Here is a 17,150-nt window from a genome sequence, read left to right as displayed (position 1 = left end):
GACCTAATGAAACTTAAAAGCTTTTGCACAGCAAAGGAACCCATAAACAAAAAGAAAAGACAACCCATAGAATGGGAGAAAACATTTGCTAATGAAGTGACAGACAAGGGATTAATCTCCAAAATATACAAAGCACCTCATGCAGCTCAATATATTAAAAAAAATGACCCAATCAAAAAATGGGCAGGGCTTCCCTGGTGGCGCAGTAGTTGAGAGTCTGCCTGCCGATGCAGGGGACACAGGTTCGTGCCCCAGTCCAGGAAGATCCCACATGCTGCGGAGTGGCTGGGCCCATCAGCCATGGCCACTGAGCCTGCGCGTCCAGAGCCTGTGCTCCGCAAGGGGAGAGGCTACAACAGTGAGAGGCCTGCATACCGCCAAAAAAAAAAGGGCGATGATCTAGATGGACATTTCTCCAAAGAAGACATACAGATGGCCAAAAAACACATGAAAAGATGCTCAACATCACTAATTATTAGAGAAATGCAAATCAAAACTACAAAGAGGTATCACCTCACAGTGGTGAGGATAGCCATCATCAAAAAATTTACAAACAGTTAGTGCTGAAGAGGGTGTGGAGAAAAGGGAACCCTCCTACGTTGTTGGTTGTAATGTAAATTGGTACAACCATTATGGAGAACAGTATGGAGGTTCCTTAAAAAACTAAAAATAGAGCTACCATATGATTCAGCAATCCCACTGCTGGGCATATATCTGGAGAATATACTTTGAAAAGTATACATGCTACTTTGAAAAGATACATGCTAAAGCAACTATACTCCAATGAAAATTAATTTTAAAAATGTAAAATAAGATACGTGCACCCCAATGTTCATTGCAGTAGTATTTACAATAGCCAAGACATGGAAGCAACCTAAATATCCATTGACAGATGAATGGATAAAGAAAATGTGATATATTACTAAGCCATAAAAAAAAAAGAATGAAATAATGCCATTTGCAGCAACATGGATGGACCTAGAGATTGTCATACTGAGTGAAGTAAGTCAGTCAGAGAAAGACAAATATCATATGATATCGCCTATATGTGGAATCTAAAAAAAAAAAAAAGGTACAAAATGAACTTATTTACAAACAGAAATAGAGTCACAGATGTAGAAAACAAACTTATGGGCTGAGGTGGTGGTGGCAGCGATGGCGGCTCTGGAGGCCACAGTCCCGGTCCTGGTTTTGGCTCCAGCCCCACCATGGTGACACTCACTGAGCTGCTGGTGCTCCTGGCTGCCATCCTGGCCATGGCCTTGGACTACTTCGTCAGCATTGACGTGCATGCAGAGGAGTGCTTCTTCTAGCGGGTCACCTCGGGCACCAAGATGGGCCTCAACTTCGAGGTGGCCGAGGGCATCTTCCTGGGCATTGACATGGAGATTACAGGGCCTGATAATAAAGGAATTTATAAGAAGACTGGGAGTCCAGTGGGAAATACACATTTGCTGCTCACATGGATGGAACATGTAAGTTTTGTTTCAGCAATAGGATGTCCACCATGACTCCAAAAATAGTGATGTTCACCATTGATATTGAGGAGGCGCCCAAAGGACAAAACATGGAAACAGAAGCTCACCAGAACAAGCTAGAAGAAACGATTAATGAGCTCACAGTGGCGATGACAGCTGTAAAGCATGAACAGGAATACATGGAAGTTCGGGAGAGAATACACAGAGCAACCAATGGCAGAACAAACAGCAGAGTGGTCCTTTGGTCCTTCTTTGAAGCTCTTGTTCTAGTTACCATGACATTGGGACAGATCTACTACCTGAAGAGATTGTGTGTGTGTGTGTGTGTGTGTGTGTGTGTGTGTGTGTGTGTGTGTTTGTGTGTATTTTCTTCTTTAATCTGTTAATGTGGTGAATCACATTATTTTTAGAGTTAAAATTATCTGTATTCTGGAAAAGCCCAACATGGTTCATATATTATTACCATTTTTATGTATTGCTAGTTTGTGTGTCCTAATATATTTTTTTAATTTTTGAATTTTATTTAATTTTTTTTTATACAGCAGGTTCTTATTAGTCATCAATTTTATACACATCAGTGTATACATGTCAATCCCAATCGTCCAATTCATCACCCCACCAACCCCACCCCACCGTGGATTTCCCCACTTAGTGTCCATACGTTTGTTCCCTACATCTGTGTCTCAATTTCTGCCCTGCAAACCAGTTCATCTGTACCATTTTTCTAGGTTCCACATGCATGCGTTAATATACAATATTTGTTTTTCTCTTTCTGACTTATTTCACTCTGTATGACAGTCTTTAGATCCAACCACTTCTCAACAAGTGACCCAATTTTGTTCCTTTTTATGGCTGAGTAATATTCCATTATATATAAGTACCACAACTTCTTTATCCATTCGTCTGTTGATGGGCATTTAGGTTGCTTCCATGACCTAGCACTTGTAAATAGTGCTGCAATGAACATTGGGGTGCATGTGTCTTTTTAAATTATGGTTTTCTCTGGGTATATTCCCAGTAGTGGGATTGCTGAAAAATATGGTAATTCTATTTTTAGCTTTTTAAGGAACCTTCATACTGTTCTCCATAGTGGCTGTATCAATTTAAATTCCCACCAACAGTGCAAGAGGGTTCCCTTTTCTCCACACCCTCTCCAACATTTGTTGTTTGTAGATTTTCTGATGATGCCCATTCTAACTGGTGTGAGATGATACCTCATTGTAGTTTTATTTGCATTTCTCTAATAATTAGTGATGTTGAGCAGCTTTTCATGTGCTTCTTGGCCATCTGTATGTCTTCTTTGGAGAAATGTCTATTTTGGGCTTCTGCCCATTTTTGGATTGGGTTGTTTGTTTTCTTAATATTGAGCTTCATGAGCTGTTTATATATTTTGGAGGTTAATGCTTTGTCCATTGATTCATTTGCAAATATTTTCTCCCATTCTGAGGGTTGTCTTTTTGTCTTGTTTATGGTTTCCTTTGCTCTGCAAAAGCTTTGAAGTTTCATTTGGTCCCATTTGTTTATTTTTGTTTTTATTTCACTTACTCTAGGAGGAGGATCAAAAAAGATCTTGCTGGGATTTATGTCAAAGAGTGTTCTTCCTATCTTTTCCTGTAAGAATTTTGTAGTGTCCAGTCTTACAATTAGGTCTATAATCCATTTTGAGTTTATTTTTGTATATGGTGTTAGGGAGTGTTCTAATTTCATTCTTTTACATGTAGCTGTCCAGTTTTACCAGCACCACTTATTGAGGAGACTGTCTTTTCTCCATTTTATATCCTTGCCTCTTTTGTCATAGATTAGTTGACCATAGGTGCATGGGTTTATCTCTGGGCTTTCTATCTTGTTCCATTGATCTATGTTTCTGTTTTTGTGCCAGTACCATATTGTCTTAATTACCGTAGCTTTGTAGGATAGTCTGAAGTCAGGGAGCCTGATTCCTCCAGCTCCGTTTTTTTCCCTCAAGACTGCTTTGGCTATTTGGGGTCTTTTCTGTCTCCATACAAATTTTAAGATTTTTTGTTCTAGTTCTGTAAAAAAAAAATGCCATTGGTAATTTGATAGGGATTGCATTGAATCTGTAGATTGCTTTGGGTAATATAGTCATTTTCACAATATTGATTCTTCCAATCAAAGAACATGGTATATCTCTCCATCTGCTGGTATCATCTTTAATTTTTTTCATCAGTGTCTTATAGTTTTCTGCATACAGGTCTTTTGTCTCCCTAGGTGGGTTTACTCCTAGGTATTTTATTCTTTTTGTTGCAATGGTAAATGGGAGTGTTTCCTTAATTTCTTTTTCAGATTTTTCATCATTAGTGTATAGGAATGACTGGGATTTCTGTGCATTAATTTTGTATCCTGCAACTTTACCAAATTCACTGATTAGCTCTAGTAGTTTTCTGGTGGCATCTTTAGGATTCTTTATGTATAGTATCATGTCATCTGCAAACAGTGAAAGTTTTACTTATTTTCCAATTTGGATTTCTTTTTCTTCTCTGACTGCCATGGCTAGAACTTCCAAAACTATGTTGAATAATAGTGGTGAGAGTGGATATCCTTGTCTTGTTCCTGATCCTAGAGGAAATGCTTTCAGTTTTTCACCATTGAGAATGATGTTTGCTGTGGGTTTGTTGTATATGGCCTTTATTATGTTGAGGTAGGCTCCCTCTCTGCCTACTTTCTGGAGAGTTTTTATCATGAATGGGTGTTGAATTTTGTCAAAAGCTTTTCCTGTATCTATTGAGATGATCATATGGTTTTTCTTCTTCAATTTGTTAATATGGTGTATCACACTGATTGATTTGCATGTATTGAAGAATCCTTGCATCCCTGGCATAAATCCCACTTGACCATGGTGTATGATCCTTTAATGTGTTGTTGGATTCTGTTTGCTAGTATTTTGTTGAGGATTTTTGCATCTATATTCATCAGTGATATGGGTCTGTAATTTTCTTTTTTGGTAGTATCTTTGTCTGGTTTTGGTATCAGGGTGATGGCAGCCTCATAGAATGAGTTTGGGAGTGTTCCTTCCTCTGCAATTTTTTGGAAGAGTTTGAGAAGGATGGGTGTTAGCTCTTCTCTAAATGTTTGATAGAATTCACCTGTGAAGCCATCTGGTCCTGGACTTTTGTTTGTTGGAAGATTTTTTTTTTTTTTTTGCGGTACGCGGGCCTCTCACTGTTGGAGCCTCTCCCGTTGCGGAGCACAGGCTCCAGTTGCACAGGCTCAGCAACCATGGCTCACGGGCCTAGCCACTCCATGGCATGGGGGACCCTCCCGGACCGGGGCATGAACCCGTGTCCTCTGCATCGGCAGGCGGACTCTCAAGCACTATGCCACCAGGGAAGCCCTGTTGGAAGATATTTAATCACAGTTTCAATTTCATTACTTGTGATTGGTCTGTTTATATTTTCTATTTCTTCCTGGTTCAATCTTGGAAGGTTATACATTTCTAAGAATTTATCCATTTCTTCCAGGTTGTCCATTCTATTGGCATAGAGTTGCTTGTAATAGTCTCCTAGGATGCTTTGTATTTCTGTGGTGTCTGCTGTAACGTCTCCTTTTTTTTAATTTTATTGATTTGAGTCCTCTCCCTCTTTTTCATGGTGAGTTTGGCTAATGGTTTATCAATTTTGTTAATCTCTTCAAAGAACCAGCTTTTAGTTTTATTGATCTTTGCTATTGTTTTCTTTGTTTCTATTTCATTTATTTCTGCTCTGATCTTTATGATTTCTTTCCTTCTACTAAGTTTGGGTTTTGTTTGTTCCTCTTTCTCTACCTCCTTTAGGTGTAAGGTTAGATTGTTTATTTGTGATTTTTCTTGTTTCTTGAGGTAGGCTTGTATAGCTACAAACTTCCCTCTTAGAACTGCTTTTGCTGTATCCCGTAGGTTTTGGATCATCGTGTTTTCATTGTCGTTTCTCTCTATGTATTTTTTTATTTCTTCTTTGATTTCTTCAGTGATCTCTTGGTTATTTGATAACGTATTGTTTAGCCTCCATTTGTTTGTGTTTTTTATGTTTTTTTTGTTGTTGTTGTTGATTTTGTTTCTTGCGGTACGCGGGCCTCTTACTGTTGTGGCCTACTCCCATTGCGGAGCACAGGTTCCGGACACGCATGCTCAGCGGCCATGGCTCACGGGCCCAGCCGCTCTGTGGCATGTGGGATCTTCCCGGACCGGGGCAGGAACCCATGTCCCCTGCATCGGCAGGCGGACTCTCAACTGCTGCGCCACCAGGGAAGCGCTGTTTTTTATGTTTTGTTCCCTGTAACTGATTTCTAATCTCATAGCTTTGTGGTCAGAAAAGATACTTGATATGATTTAAATTTTATAAATTTACTGAGACTTGATTTGTTACCCAAGATGTGATCTATCCTGGAGAATGTTCCATGCACACTTGAGAAGAAAGTGTAATTTGCTGTTTTTGGATGGAATGTCCTATAAATATCAATTAAATCTATCTGGTCTATTGTGTCATTTAAAGCTTGTGTTTCCTTATTTATTTTCACTTTGGATGATCTGTCCATTGGTGTCAGTGAGGTGTTAAAGTCCCCCACTATTATTATGTTACTGTCGATTTCCTCTTTTACGGCTGTTAGTAGTATCTTTATGTATTGAGGTGCTCCTATGTTGGGTGCATATATATTTATAATTGTTATATCTTCTTCTTGGATTGATCCCTTGATCATTATGTAGTGTCCTGCCTTGTCTCTTGTAACATTCTTTATTTTAAAGTCTATTTTATCTGATATGAGTATTGCTACTCCAGCTTTCTTTTGATTTCCATTTGCATGGAATATCTTTTTCTATCCCCTCACTTACAGTCTATGTGTCCCTAGGTCTGAAGTGGGTCTCTTGTAGACAGCATATATATGGGTCTTGTTTTTGTATCCATTCAGCACTCCTGTGTCTTTTGGTTGGAGCATTTGATCCATTCACATTTAAGGTAATTATTGATATGTATGTTCCTATGACCATTGTCTTAATTGTTTTGGGTTTGTTTTTGTAGGTCCTTTTCTTCTCTTGTGTTTCCCACTTAGAGAAATTCCTTTAGCATTTGTTGTAGAGCTGCTTTGGTGGTGCTGATTTCTCTTACCTTTTGTTTGTCTGTAAAGCTTTTGATTTCTCCATCAAACCTGAATGAGATCCTTTCTGGGTAGAGTAATCTTGGTTTTAGGTTCTTCCCTTTCATCACTTTAAGTATATCATGCCACTCCCTTCTGGCTTGTAGAATTTCTGCTGAGAAATCAGCTGTTAACCTTATGGGAGTTCCCTTGTATGTTATTTGTCATTTTTCCCTTGCTGCTTTCAATCATTTTTCTTTGTCTTATTTTTTGTCAATTTGATTACTCTGTGTCTCAGTGTGTTTCTCCTTGGGTTTATCTTCTATGGGACTCGCTGCATTTCCTGGACTTGGGTGGCTATTTGCTTTCCCATGTTAGGGAAGTTTTCAGCTATATTCTCTTCAAATATTTCCTCTGGTCCCATCTCTCTCTCTTCTCCTTCTGGGACCCCTATAATGCAAATGTTGTTGCATTTAATGTTGTCCCAGATGTCTCTTAGGCGGTCTTCATTTCTTTTCTTTCTTTTTTCTTTATTCTGTTCCACAGCAGTGAATTCCACCATTTTGTCTTCCAGGTCACTTATCCATTCTTCTGCCTCAGTTATTCTGCTATTGATTCCTTCTAGTGTAGTTTTCATTTCAGTCATTGTATTGTTCATCTCTGTTTGTTTGTTCTTTAATTCTTCTAGGTCTTTGGTAAACATTTCTTGCAGCTTCTTGATCTTTGCCTCCATTCTTTTTCCAATGTCCTGGATCATCTTCACTGTCATTATTTTGAATTCTTTTTCTGGAAGGTTGCCTATCTCCACTTCATTTAATTGTTTTTCTGGGGTTTCATCTTGTTCCTTCATCTGGTACAAAGCCCTCTGCCTTTTCATCTTGTCTATCTTTCTGTGAATGTGGTTTTTGTTCCACAGGCTGCAGGATTGTAGTTCTCCTTGATTCTACTGTCTGCCCTCTGGTGGATGAGGCTATCTAAGAGGCTTGTGTAAGTTTCCTGATGGAAGGGACTGGTGGTGGGCAGAGCTCAGTAAAACTTTAATCCACTTGACTGCTGATGGGTGGGTCTGGGTTCCCTCCCTGTTGGTTGTTTGGCCTGAGGCAACTCAACACTGGAGCCCATTCGGGCTCCTTTGTGGGGCCAATGACAGTCTCTTTGAAGGCTCACGCCATGTTGCACTTCCCAGAACTCCCACTGCCAGTGTCCCCGTCTCCATGGTGAGCCACAGCCGCCTGCCCCCTGTCTTTGCAGGAGACCCCCCCAACACCAGCAGGCAGGCCTGACTCAGTCTCCCCTGGTGTCCCCGCTCCCCCTCCTGGGTCCCGATGCACACACGACTCTGTGTGTGCCCTCCAGGAATGGAGTCCCTGCCTCCTCCAATCCTGTCGAAGTCCTGCAATCAAATCCCAGCAGCCTTCAAAGTCTGATTCTCTAGGAATTCCTTCTCCCATTGCTGGACCCCCAGGTTGGGAAGCCTGACGTGGGGCTCAGAGACTTCATTCTATTTCGTGGACTTCTGTGGTACAAGTGTTCTGCAATCTGTGAGTCACCCACCCGGCAGTTATGGGACTCGACCCTACTGTGATTGCACCCCTCCCACCATCACACTGCGGTCTCTCCTCTGTCTCTGGATGTGGGGCATCTTCCCTGGTGAGCTCCAGTGTCCCACTGTCGATGATTATCAAGCAGCCAGTTGTGATTCCGGTGCTCTCACAAGAGGGATTGAGAGCACATCCTTCCACTCCTGAAGAGACTTTTTTGAAGTCCAGAGGGTTGTTTATAAAGGCTTTTTCTAATGATCCCAAACTCATAATTCACTGTTTACCAAACGTCTTGGTCGTAATAATGTCATTAGTTTCTATGTTTTTATTTTCTAAACTGTACATTCACAGCTTATGTTTCTTTGTGATTAATATATATTGGGGAGAAACATTTTTTAGGAAAGTCATAGTGAAATTTGACATGTGATTGGCATGATTTCATATTTGAATTCTTCCTCCATTATACAGGTCCTTCCAGAACTCAAGCACTGTAAGTGGAATATAGGTGCATAGTCCTTATTATATCTTCTTTCCTTTGTTTTTATAATAAAATGCAGTCTGGTCAGGATTGTACTTTACTGATAGTACTTTACTAAAAATGACTGCATTCTTGGGATCCCTAATCCTGCAGTTCAAGTCATTAAAGATTCATTTTGTTGAGTCCTTATCAGAAACAACAATCTGAATCTTGACATTTTCTATCCAGCCTAATGGCAGAGCTCTGTGACTAGAGTATGCTACCAGGTTGGTACTTTTATACTTTGTCTATCTTGTTTTTGCTTTAAAGATAAGACTTAAACCAACAACTTTTTCCCCTTTAAAGTTTTACTTTGAACCTTAGAACTCAATCACCTCCACTTAAAATTGTTGACACAAGCAGCTAATAACCATTTTTTGGTTTCTGCCTAACCTTTTAAGAAGTTGTTATTAAAGCCAATTCTCTGGGTGTTGCAGTGAACGGTAGTTCTTTTTCTTTCTATGATGGCCTATCCACTTTCTCTACTCTTAGCATGGAGGAGGTATGCGTTCACATAATTGGAAAAATCTGGATTTCTGATGCCAAAGGGTTAAAAGCCTCTTGGATTTCTTTGCAGTGATATACAGCCACCATTTTATTTTTGATCAGTGGCATTTTGGCCACTGTTTAATTAGTGTACTGAGCATTACTGTCAGCACTAGGGTGTTTGTTTTTCTTGGGTCTTTCATTTTTGGCATATGTGAATTTTGTTTCGTATAAAACAAAATGACTTTCTCTTGGCCTCTGATGATGGGTTAAAATTAAAGAAGCATCTAGTTTTTGTGTGGGGATGATCCAGGATTATGTTGTGACTGATGTATATTAGTTACTTGTACATTTTTTTTTTTGGATCTTTGCAAGGGGAAAACTACAAGTAACAAGTTTTATATAATTAATTTAAATCTGTTACAGTTTTTCATGTTCAGGATAAACAATTTTTCAACCTTGGGTGAAAATACTTGCAACAGTTTATGGTGACTGTGTTTTACCTTAGGACAACTGTTGCATGCAAATTTGTGTGCGTGTGTGTGAAAACACTTCAAAATTGAGTTAAAAGATGTAAATTTAAAATTGATTGTGTATCTAATCTGCCCCAGGTCCAGTAAATAAACAATTCTTTTTAAAAACAAAAACAAAGTGAAACAAAAACGTATAGTTCCCATGGGGAAGGGGAGGATGGATAAATTAGGAGACTGGGATTGACATATACACACTACTATTTATAAAATAGATAACTAATAAAGACCTACTGTATAGTGCAGGTAACCCTAATCAATACTCTGTAATGACCTATATGGGAAAAGAATCTAAAGAAGAGTGGATATATGTATGTGTATAGCTGATTCACTTTGTTGTACACCTGAAACAACACAACATTGTAAATCAACTATACTCCAATAAAAATTATAAAAATAAATAAATAAGTAAGATTTGAACCTACAAAAGAAAAGATTATGCAGTGGCTGGTTAGATATTCATATATTGATTTGCTTAGTGGGTTCTATTGAATATTTAACATACACATTTAAAGATTTTTAAAACTTATTTCTGAAATTATGTCATTCTCCTGAATAATCAAGAACACTAACCTGCTACCATATTCTCTTTGCCACTCTCTTTTGTAATATTTTGGGTTTTAATTGCATGATTAATTACCCTCACAATATGCCTCAACATTAATTTTGACTCAAATGTTTTACTGATTAATTTACTTACTTCATTTCCTTGTAATCCATACAAATTTTACTTTCTTTGATGTTGTAATGAATTATATTTGTAATTAATTCCATCAGAGCTATTCTAGGAACTATAATCTGTGTAAATACTTTTGTTACCCAACACAAGTTCATGTGCCAAACAAACAGAAAAGTCGGAGTTTGGAGCAGAAAAAGGTTTATTGCAGGGCCATGCAAGGAGACATATGGCTCTGTTAGATGGCCTTTGTCTCTCAGGGCACATATCTGCTGCATGCCTTCCAAGATTATCAATTTCTGGTGTTCTGGTGGTATTTTTCTAGAGTTGTATGGTTTTTATTACTTTTCAAATTATACATGTGTTTTTATTATTTTAAAGAATATGAAGAGAAAAAAAGGAGGTAATTATGTGTATTCAGTCTGCCACCTTGTTTTTACTTTGTAAATCTCAATGCTGTCTTGCCAGTAATGGTTCATAATTGTTATTTTATTTTATATTTTATTGTGGTAAAATACATATAACATAAAATTTACCATTTTAATCATTTTTAAGTATATAGCTTAATAGCATTAAGCATATTTACATTGTTGTGCAATCATCACCACTAGTCACTTCCAGAAAATTTTCATTATCCCAAACTGAAACTCTGCACCCATTAAACAATAAATCCTCATTTCACTCTTCCTTCAACCATTGGTAACCACTATTCTACTTTCCTTCTATGAATCTGACTCTTCTAGATACCTCACATAGGTGGAATCATAGAATTTTTGTCCTTTTGTGTCTGCCTTATTTTACTTTGCATGTCTTCAAGATTCATCCATGTTGTAGCATGTATTGGATTTTCCTTCATTTTATGGCTGAATAATACTTCCTTGTACGGATAGACCACATTTTGTTTATCCATTCATCCATTCATTGACACTTCAGTTGTTTCTACCTTTTGACTACTGTGAATAATGTTGCCGTGAACATTAGTGTACAAATACCTGCTTGAGTCCTTGCTTTCAATTCTTTGGGGAATATACCTAGAAGTGGAATTGCTGGATTAAATGGTAATTCTATTTTTAATTTTTTGAGGAACCGCCTGTCAACTACAAATTGGCACTTGCCATTGGCACTTGCCATCTACCTCTACAAGGTAGATGTGCTGCTGCAGCTGCTGACTTTCAACACCCCCTGAAAGGAATTCAGGGTGGAGAGCAGAAATGAGGCACTCTGTGCTCTGGGAAAAACTGGCAGAACATGTCTTCAGATAGTCAGATATTTTCAGGAGACAATTTTATGAGTCCAATTCTTGCATCTCCTAATATCTAGAAAAGCACTAAGCACCTTCATGGTGATGATTGCTCCTCGTGACTAGCAGAAACCTTCTGCAAAAAAATATGTGCTTGATTGCATGTACTCTCCCTTCACCAAAATCACAAATATACCGACCTCCCCCAATACCTCTTTGGAGCAGTTTCTCAGAGCTATCTGAAATGCTATCTCCCAGGCTATAGTCCTCATTTCGCCCCAAATAAAACTTGACTCACAACTTGCACGTTGTGCATTTTTTAAAGTCGACACGCCCTACTATTTTCCACAGCAGCTGCACCGTTTTACATTGTCACCAGCAATTCACAAGGATTCAATTTCAACAAGTCCTCACCCACACTTGTTTTTTTCTGTATTATTTTGTTTTTGTCTTTGTTTGTTTTGATAGCAGCTATCCTAATGGGTGTAAAGTGATAGCTCATTGTGGTTTTGATTTGCATTTCCCTAATGGTAAGTAATGTGTATTGTTATCTTTTATCGATACATAACAAACTTATTTTGTCCAACTTAACTATTTTTACTTTGAAATATACTTGTCTTTGTAACATTGTGATCCCAGATTTCTTTTTCATATTATTTTTCCGGGTATATCTTAATTCATCTCTTTATTTTCTACCTTAAGGTACCCTTTGATTTTAGGTCTGTTTTTGTAAACCGTAATGGTGGATATTTTAAAAAGCATTCATTCAACACTTATTGAATACGTATTATTTGGTATGTACAGTGCCAGACAATGAGGATGCAGTTGTAAAGAAGGGAAGTACAGTCAATACTGGAAGACAAGCTTTACAATTTAAAGGAACCCTTTTAAAAGAAGTAATGAGTGTCATGAAAAGGGCAATACTAGGTCTATGTTTTTGTTTTTACCCAGTGTGTCAGTTAAAAAATATATCTTTTATCATAGGCTACAAAATTTAGACAATTTTTTTAATTCAAAAATTTGTTAGATTCTAAGTTTTCTCAATAACCAATAAGGAGCAGCAAACGTCTAGTCGTCCACATTTTCTATTACATATTCACTTTCCCTCCTACTATCATTGTCATCATAATTATGAATAAAAAGGGTGCGAGAGAGGACATGTGGTTACAGCAGAGGCTCCAACTTCCTCTGCCTTCTAGCAAGACTGCTTTTTCTAGCAAGACTCTAGCCTTCCCACTGTTGGCCCTTCTCGTACCCCGTAGAGTGCCGTAGAGTGCAGACGTCTGGGAAGTATAGTTCGAAAGGAAAAGCTCTGCGGTTCTCCTTTGCGCACGCGCATTTTTGTCCGGCGGCCTGGCGGCGGCGGCGACAACAAATATCCCTGCTCTAGGTGTTCCCCTTGCCTGCAGTAAGGGCCGCAGCTTCGAGTCGCCGTCCTGGCGAGCCCAGGTACAGACTGCCGGTGAGAATGGGCCCGGGGTGTGCGCCTCCTACGGCGGGGCCAGGACAGAAGGCCAGCCGCGGCGCGAGCCCCAGCTCTGGGCGTGCCAGCCCAGGCGGCCTTGGCAGGTGAACGCAGCCCGAGGAGGGGGCGTTGCCCGGGGAGGTCTCCCCGCCCGACAGCTGGGCCTATGCCTGGGGCAAGGCTCCTGGAGGAACGGCACTCGAAAAGAGATTGCAGCAAGCTGTGCCTTGTTTTCAGGGTTCGTGAACCCTGGGGCGGTTTTCACCTTTTTCCGTTGGTTGGTTTTTTCCCCCCTAGAGTTTAAACTTTATGTTTATCCGTTTTTGCCAACCTTGTTTTTTGACATTGTTCTAGAGTGAATCCTAAGTGATTTAACTGTTTACTTTTTTGTTTAGAGTAATTTTGTACGCTTGCAAAGTTACTTCCCTTTTCTCTAAATTTTAAATTCATTTCTAGCCAACGAAGCTATTTCTTCTAAGTCTTGTATTTTTGGGGGTGTGGGAGTAGGGAAGGTGGATAGGTAATGTTTCCTTTTAGGTTTAAGGAGCATTGATAACTCTTTCTTCGAAAGGAAACACAGTTTCCAAAAACACAGCTAATTTTTGGTTGACTATTTCTGAAAAGGACATCAATTCTTAAAATGACTTTTGAAGAATTATTATATCATAATTACTGTAGCTCAAAGTACCTAAATGCAGGTGTGTGGAATATTTATGTCATTTCTCAATGATTAACCATTTCTGTGAGCCCGGTGTGACTGCTCTTTACACTGTTAATGCATATCAGATAGTTCTAAGCCCTCAGTTTGATTCCTCTTTATTCATAAACCACTGGCTGAAAGGTAGCAGGCCCAGTGACTGGCAGTCTTCTTACTGCCCACTCCTGGTTTTGGTGGTCAAGCACAGGGCCCTTCCCACTCAGGAATGCCTAGGCTTCCAGGTTCCTTCTGGTTTCCTTCTGCAAGGTGCTCAGTGTGTGGAGACTTCTTAACCTAGCCTAACCCTGATGAGGACGGGAGTGCAGACAGGATGGAGAGACCTCACAGTTTCTTTCAACGTTTCAGGTGCCTTCTCCAAAAGGAGCAGCAGGAGGGAGACATGGCCACAAGATTGCTGCCAGCCCAGGCTCTGGTATGTGAAGGCTTCTTTCTTGAACTACCTTCTGGGTTCAGAGGTGGGGAACATGCTTCATCCATTGCTGAGCTTTTCTCGGTAATGAAGCCCATTGAGGGACTAGAAGGCCTGGTAGTTGAGGAACTTCAGAAAGAAGGTGTTTCCCTTGCTGCAGGGCCAGTCTCATTTTGAATTTTCTACGTAACAGTTAGTGCTTGTTGACTAGGAAATGAATGGGCCCACAGGCCCCATGCCAGTGCCACACCCAGAGCTTTGTGTGGGATCCAGGTCTGTTTTGCCTTGGGGAGGGCAGAGACATGGGGGAGTCAGATCTTTCCATAATGCTAGGAACTCGAAGAGGAAGGTCTCTATCCTCAAGGTATTGAGAACCAGTCTACTCCAGTAATACCTGGTGAGGGTCCAGGTGATTTTCTAAGAAGATCCTAGAAAGAAGACCTCTGAGTCAGCAGGTGTGGTCAGAGATACTCCCTCCTATTGTGCGATTTTGCACATGCAAGCAGGATTAGGCTCGTACAGATGGTGAAAGGAAAAGAAGTCGCAATTTGGGCAGTGGTTTGCGGGGACAGATTCGGGAAGTGAGCCTTCCCTGAAGTGGGAAGCATCTGGTTCACAGTGATTTTTTTCCCTTCTTTGCCCTTTCACTTGGGGAACTATAATTAAAAACATAATCTCTTCCCAACCCAGGAAACCTTTCCACAAAGGTAGAAGAGAAAGAAAACACTTTTATTATTGAATAAACATTAAGCCAGAATGTAATGTGCATCACAGGCAATCCACTAAAGAGAGTGCAAAGACAGAAAACTCATTCTTATATAGGTAAGTGCTATAACCCAATTTCGCAATTTGGAAATTTGTCAGGTGACAAGTTAGGCCCATCTCCTCCCAGGAATTGGGAATGTTGGCGCGTTCAAAGAAATGGTTGCAAGGTCCTTGAGGAAACAGTCCTGAGTTGTGAGACTGACAGATGGTTTATTTAGCTATTAAAAAGATTTACATACATTTGGTAAGGACGAAGAAAGAAATTCAGAAAGAAAATGGAGATTGGAGTGGGAGTCTTCTCACTTATTTCCAACAGCCTGTTAGTTTTGTTTTTGCCCTTATCAGTCAGAGAACATCCCTGGCCTTGTGATCTCCTTTCTGGGTTTTGGGGATAAAGAGAAAGTGTGGAAGTATTTCTGCCTCTAGAAATGTGTCCTAAGGAAATAGGCTTTGCACGCTTTTTTGTGATGTGCAGGGATGCTCAATCCAGAATTTTTAGGGTTACAAAAATGGAAACAACCTAAATGCCCACCAGTAGCTTAGTTACCTAAATGCCCACCAGTAGATTAGTTAAGTAAACCATCTAATAATCTATAAGTAATCTATACAGTGAGATGCTGGGCAGCAAATAAAAAATGTTGTTGGATAAAGTTACCTGTGTAACATTTTATTTTTGTTTAAACTTAGAGCCATATTATCATGTAAAAGTCTGAAAGAACATACAGCAAGAAGTTAATAAACCTTGTTTCTAGTGGTAGAAAGTTAGATTAACATTCCTTTTTCTTTTGCTTATTCCTAATTTGCTTAAAAAAAAAGATTCTTAATAATAAAAGAAAGGGGCCACTACTTTAAAAGAGGTGACTTGTGATGCAGTGAAGCGGGAGATGTTACTGAAGGCAAGTTCGTGTCCCTGATGCACAGTGAGGCAAAACTAACCAAAACGTCGGAGTTTGGAGTGGAAAAGGTTTATTGCAGGGCCAAGCACGGAGAAAAGATGGCTTGTGTTAAAAAAAACTTGAACTCCCTGACTGTTTTCGGGGATAAGTTTTTTTAGGGAAAATTTGGGGTGAGGGCTGCAGAGTGTGTGACTTTCTTCTGATTGGTTGGTGGTGAGGTAACAGGGCAGTGTCCAGGACTCTTGCGCTCAGCCTTAAGTAACATTCTCTACCTGGATGGGGGCCTTAGTTCCTGCAGAAGAACTCAAAGATACATTGTTATGTATGTCGCTTGAGCAGGAACCAGGACCCTACTTTTTGGCTGCACTGTTGTTTCTTGACAACAGAAACAGTTTCCTTTGTTTGTCTGTTCCTTTGTTTCTGCATTCCCTCACTTCCTTGATTAGCAACTGTTTGAATATGCTCTTTGGTGTTCAGGAAGGTCTAGGAAGCTGAAACCCTTTTTCTGCAAACAAGAAATGGGGGACATGGAAAGGCTCTTTGTATACAGGAGGGCCCCACAGGGTCCTGCTTGGTATCAGAGAGAGGTAGAACAAAGACTTATGTGGTGGGGAGAGAGAGTCCCAACTGCAGCCTTCTCACCTGGCTCTTCAAAGATTGTGCAGCTCACCACGCTGGGCCCGCTCCTGGGAAAGCCATGCTTGGGGCATTCTCCGAGCCTCCCTTATTGTGACTGTCAGTGTCCTCTTGCCCGGGACACAGATGGCCCACGGTGATGACAGAATCCAAGCACACCTATTCCTCCTTGAGTGAGTGTATTGGAGGCTCTAAAACCTTCTAAAACCCAATTCTCATGTCTCACCTGTAAAATGAGTTTGGTCTAGGTGATTGTACATGTCCATGTCTAGAGTTCAGTGTTTCCGTCATTCTGATTTTATTTAATTATTTCAAGTGCTTTACCTTGTTTGGCTGCTGTGTTTCATTTTTCTGGGGACACAGTGCATCACTGACAGTAGGTAGGTGACAAATATATATGTGATCAGTAATTGAGGGGTGGTAAGGAAGTATTCAGCCTGAAATGCTCAGAACCTAGAGTGGTGACAGTGTTGCTGCCCAGTCATCCCACAGAGGGTATGGCCCTGGGTGAGCAAGAATGGGTTTCTGTTACAGGAGTCTGTGACATTCAGGGATGTGGCTGTGTTCTTCAGCCGGGATGAGTGGTTGCATCTGGACTCTGCGCAGAGAACCTTGTACCAGGAGGTGATGTTGGAGAACTACAGCACTCTGTTCTCGCTGGGTAAGGACCTTTCCTTGTGATGTAGAATCTGCTGGGGGAGCACCTTGGTGCCCTCTCCAAGGAGG

The 17,150-nt window shown here is 40.2% G+C and overlaps 1 protein-coding gene and 1 pseudogene across 1 annotated transcript in view; both read left to right on the top strand.

Annotated features, from left to right (window-relative positions):
- Positions 1-1,208: 1,208 nt before the first annotated feature.
- LOC115846249 (transmembrane emp24 domain-containing protein 2 pseudogene) lies at positions 1,209-12,947 on the top strand (annotated as a pseudogene).
- ZNF879 (zinc finger protein 879) overlaps positions 12,846-17,150 on the top strand; it is a 57,321-nt gene continuing 53,016 nt past the window's right edge. The window contains 3 exon segments of the mRNA XM_070045294.1: positions 12,846-12,984; positions 14,064-14,130; positions 16,959-17,085. Of these exon segments, the coding sequence (XP_069901395.1) occupies positions 14,098-14,130; positions 16,959-17,085 (160 nt within the window). The 5' untranslated portion in view covers positions 12,846-12,984; positions 14,064-14,097.

The sequence above is a fragment of the Globicephala melas genome, chromosome 3 (genome assembly GCF_963455315.2).
Source record: "Globicephala melas chromosome 3, mGloMel1.2, whole genome shotgun sequence".
Classification (NCBI taxonomy): Eukaryota; Metazoa; Chordata; class Mammalia; order Artiodactyla; family Delphinidae; genus Globicephala; species Globicephala melas.
Note: the sequence above shows the minus strand (reverse complement) of the source record. Positions and strands in the feature narration are given on the sequence as shown.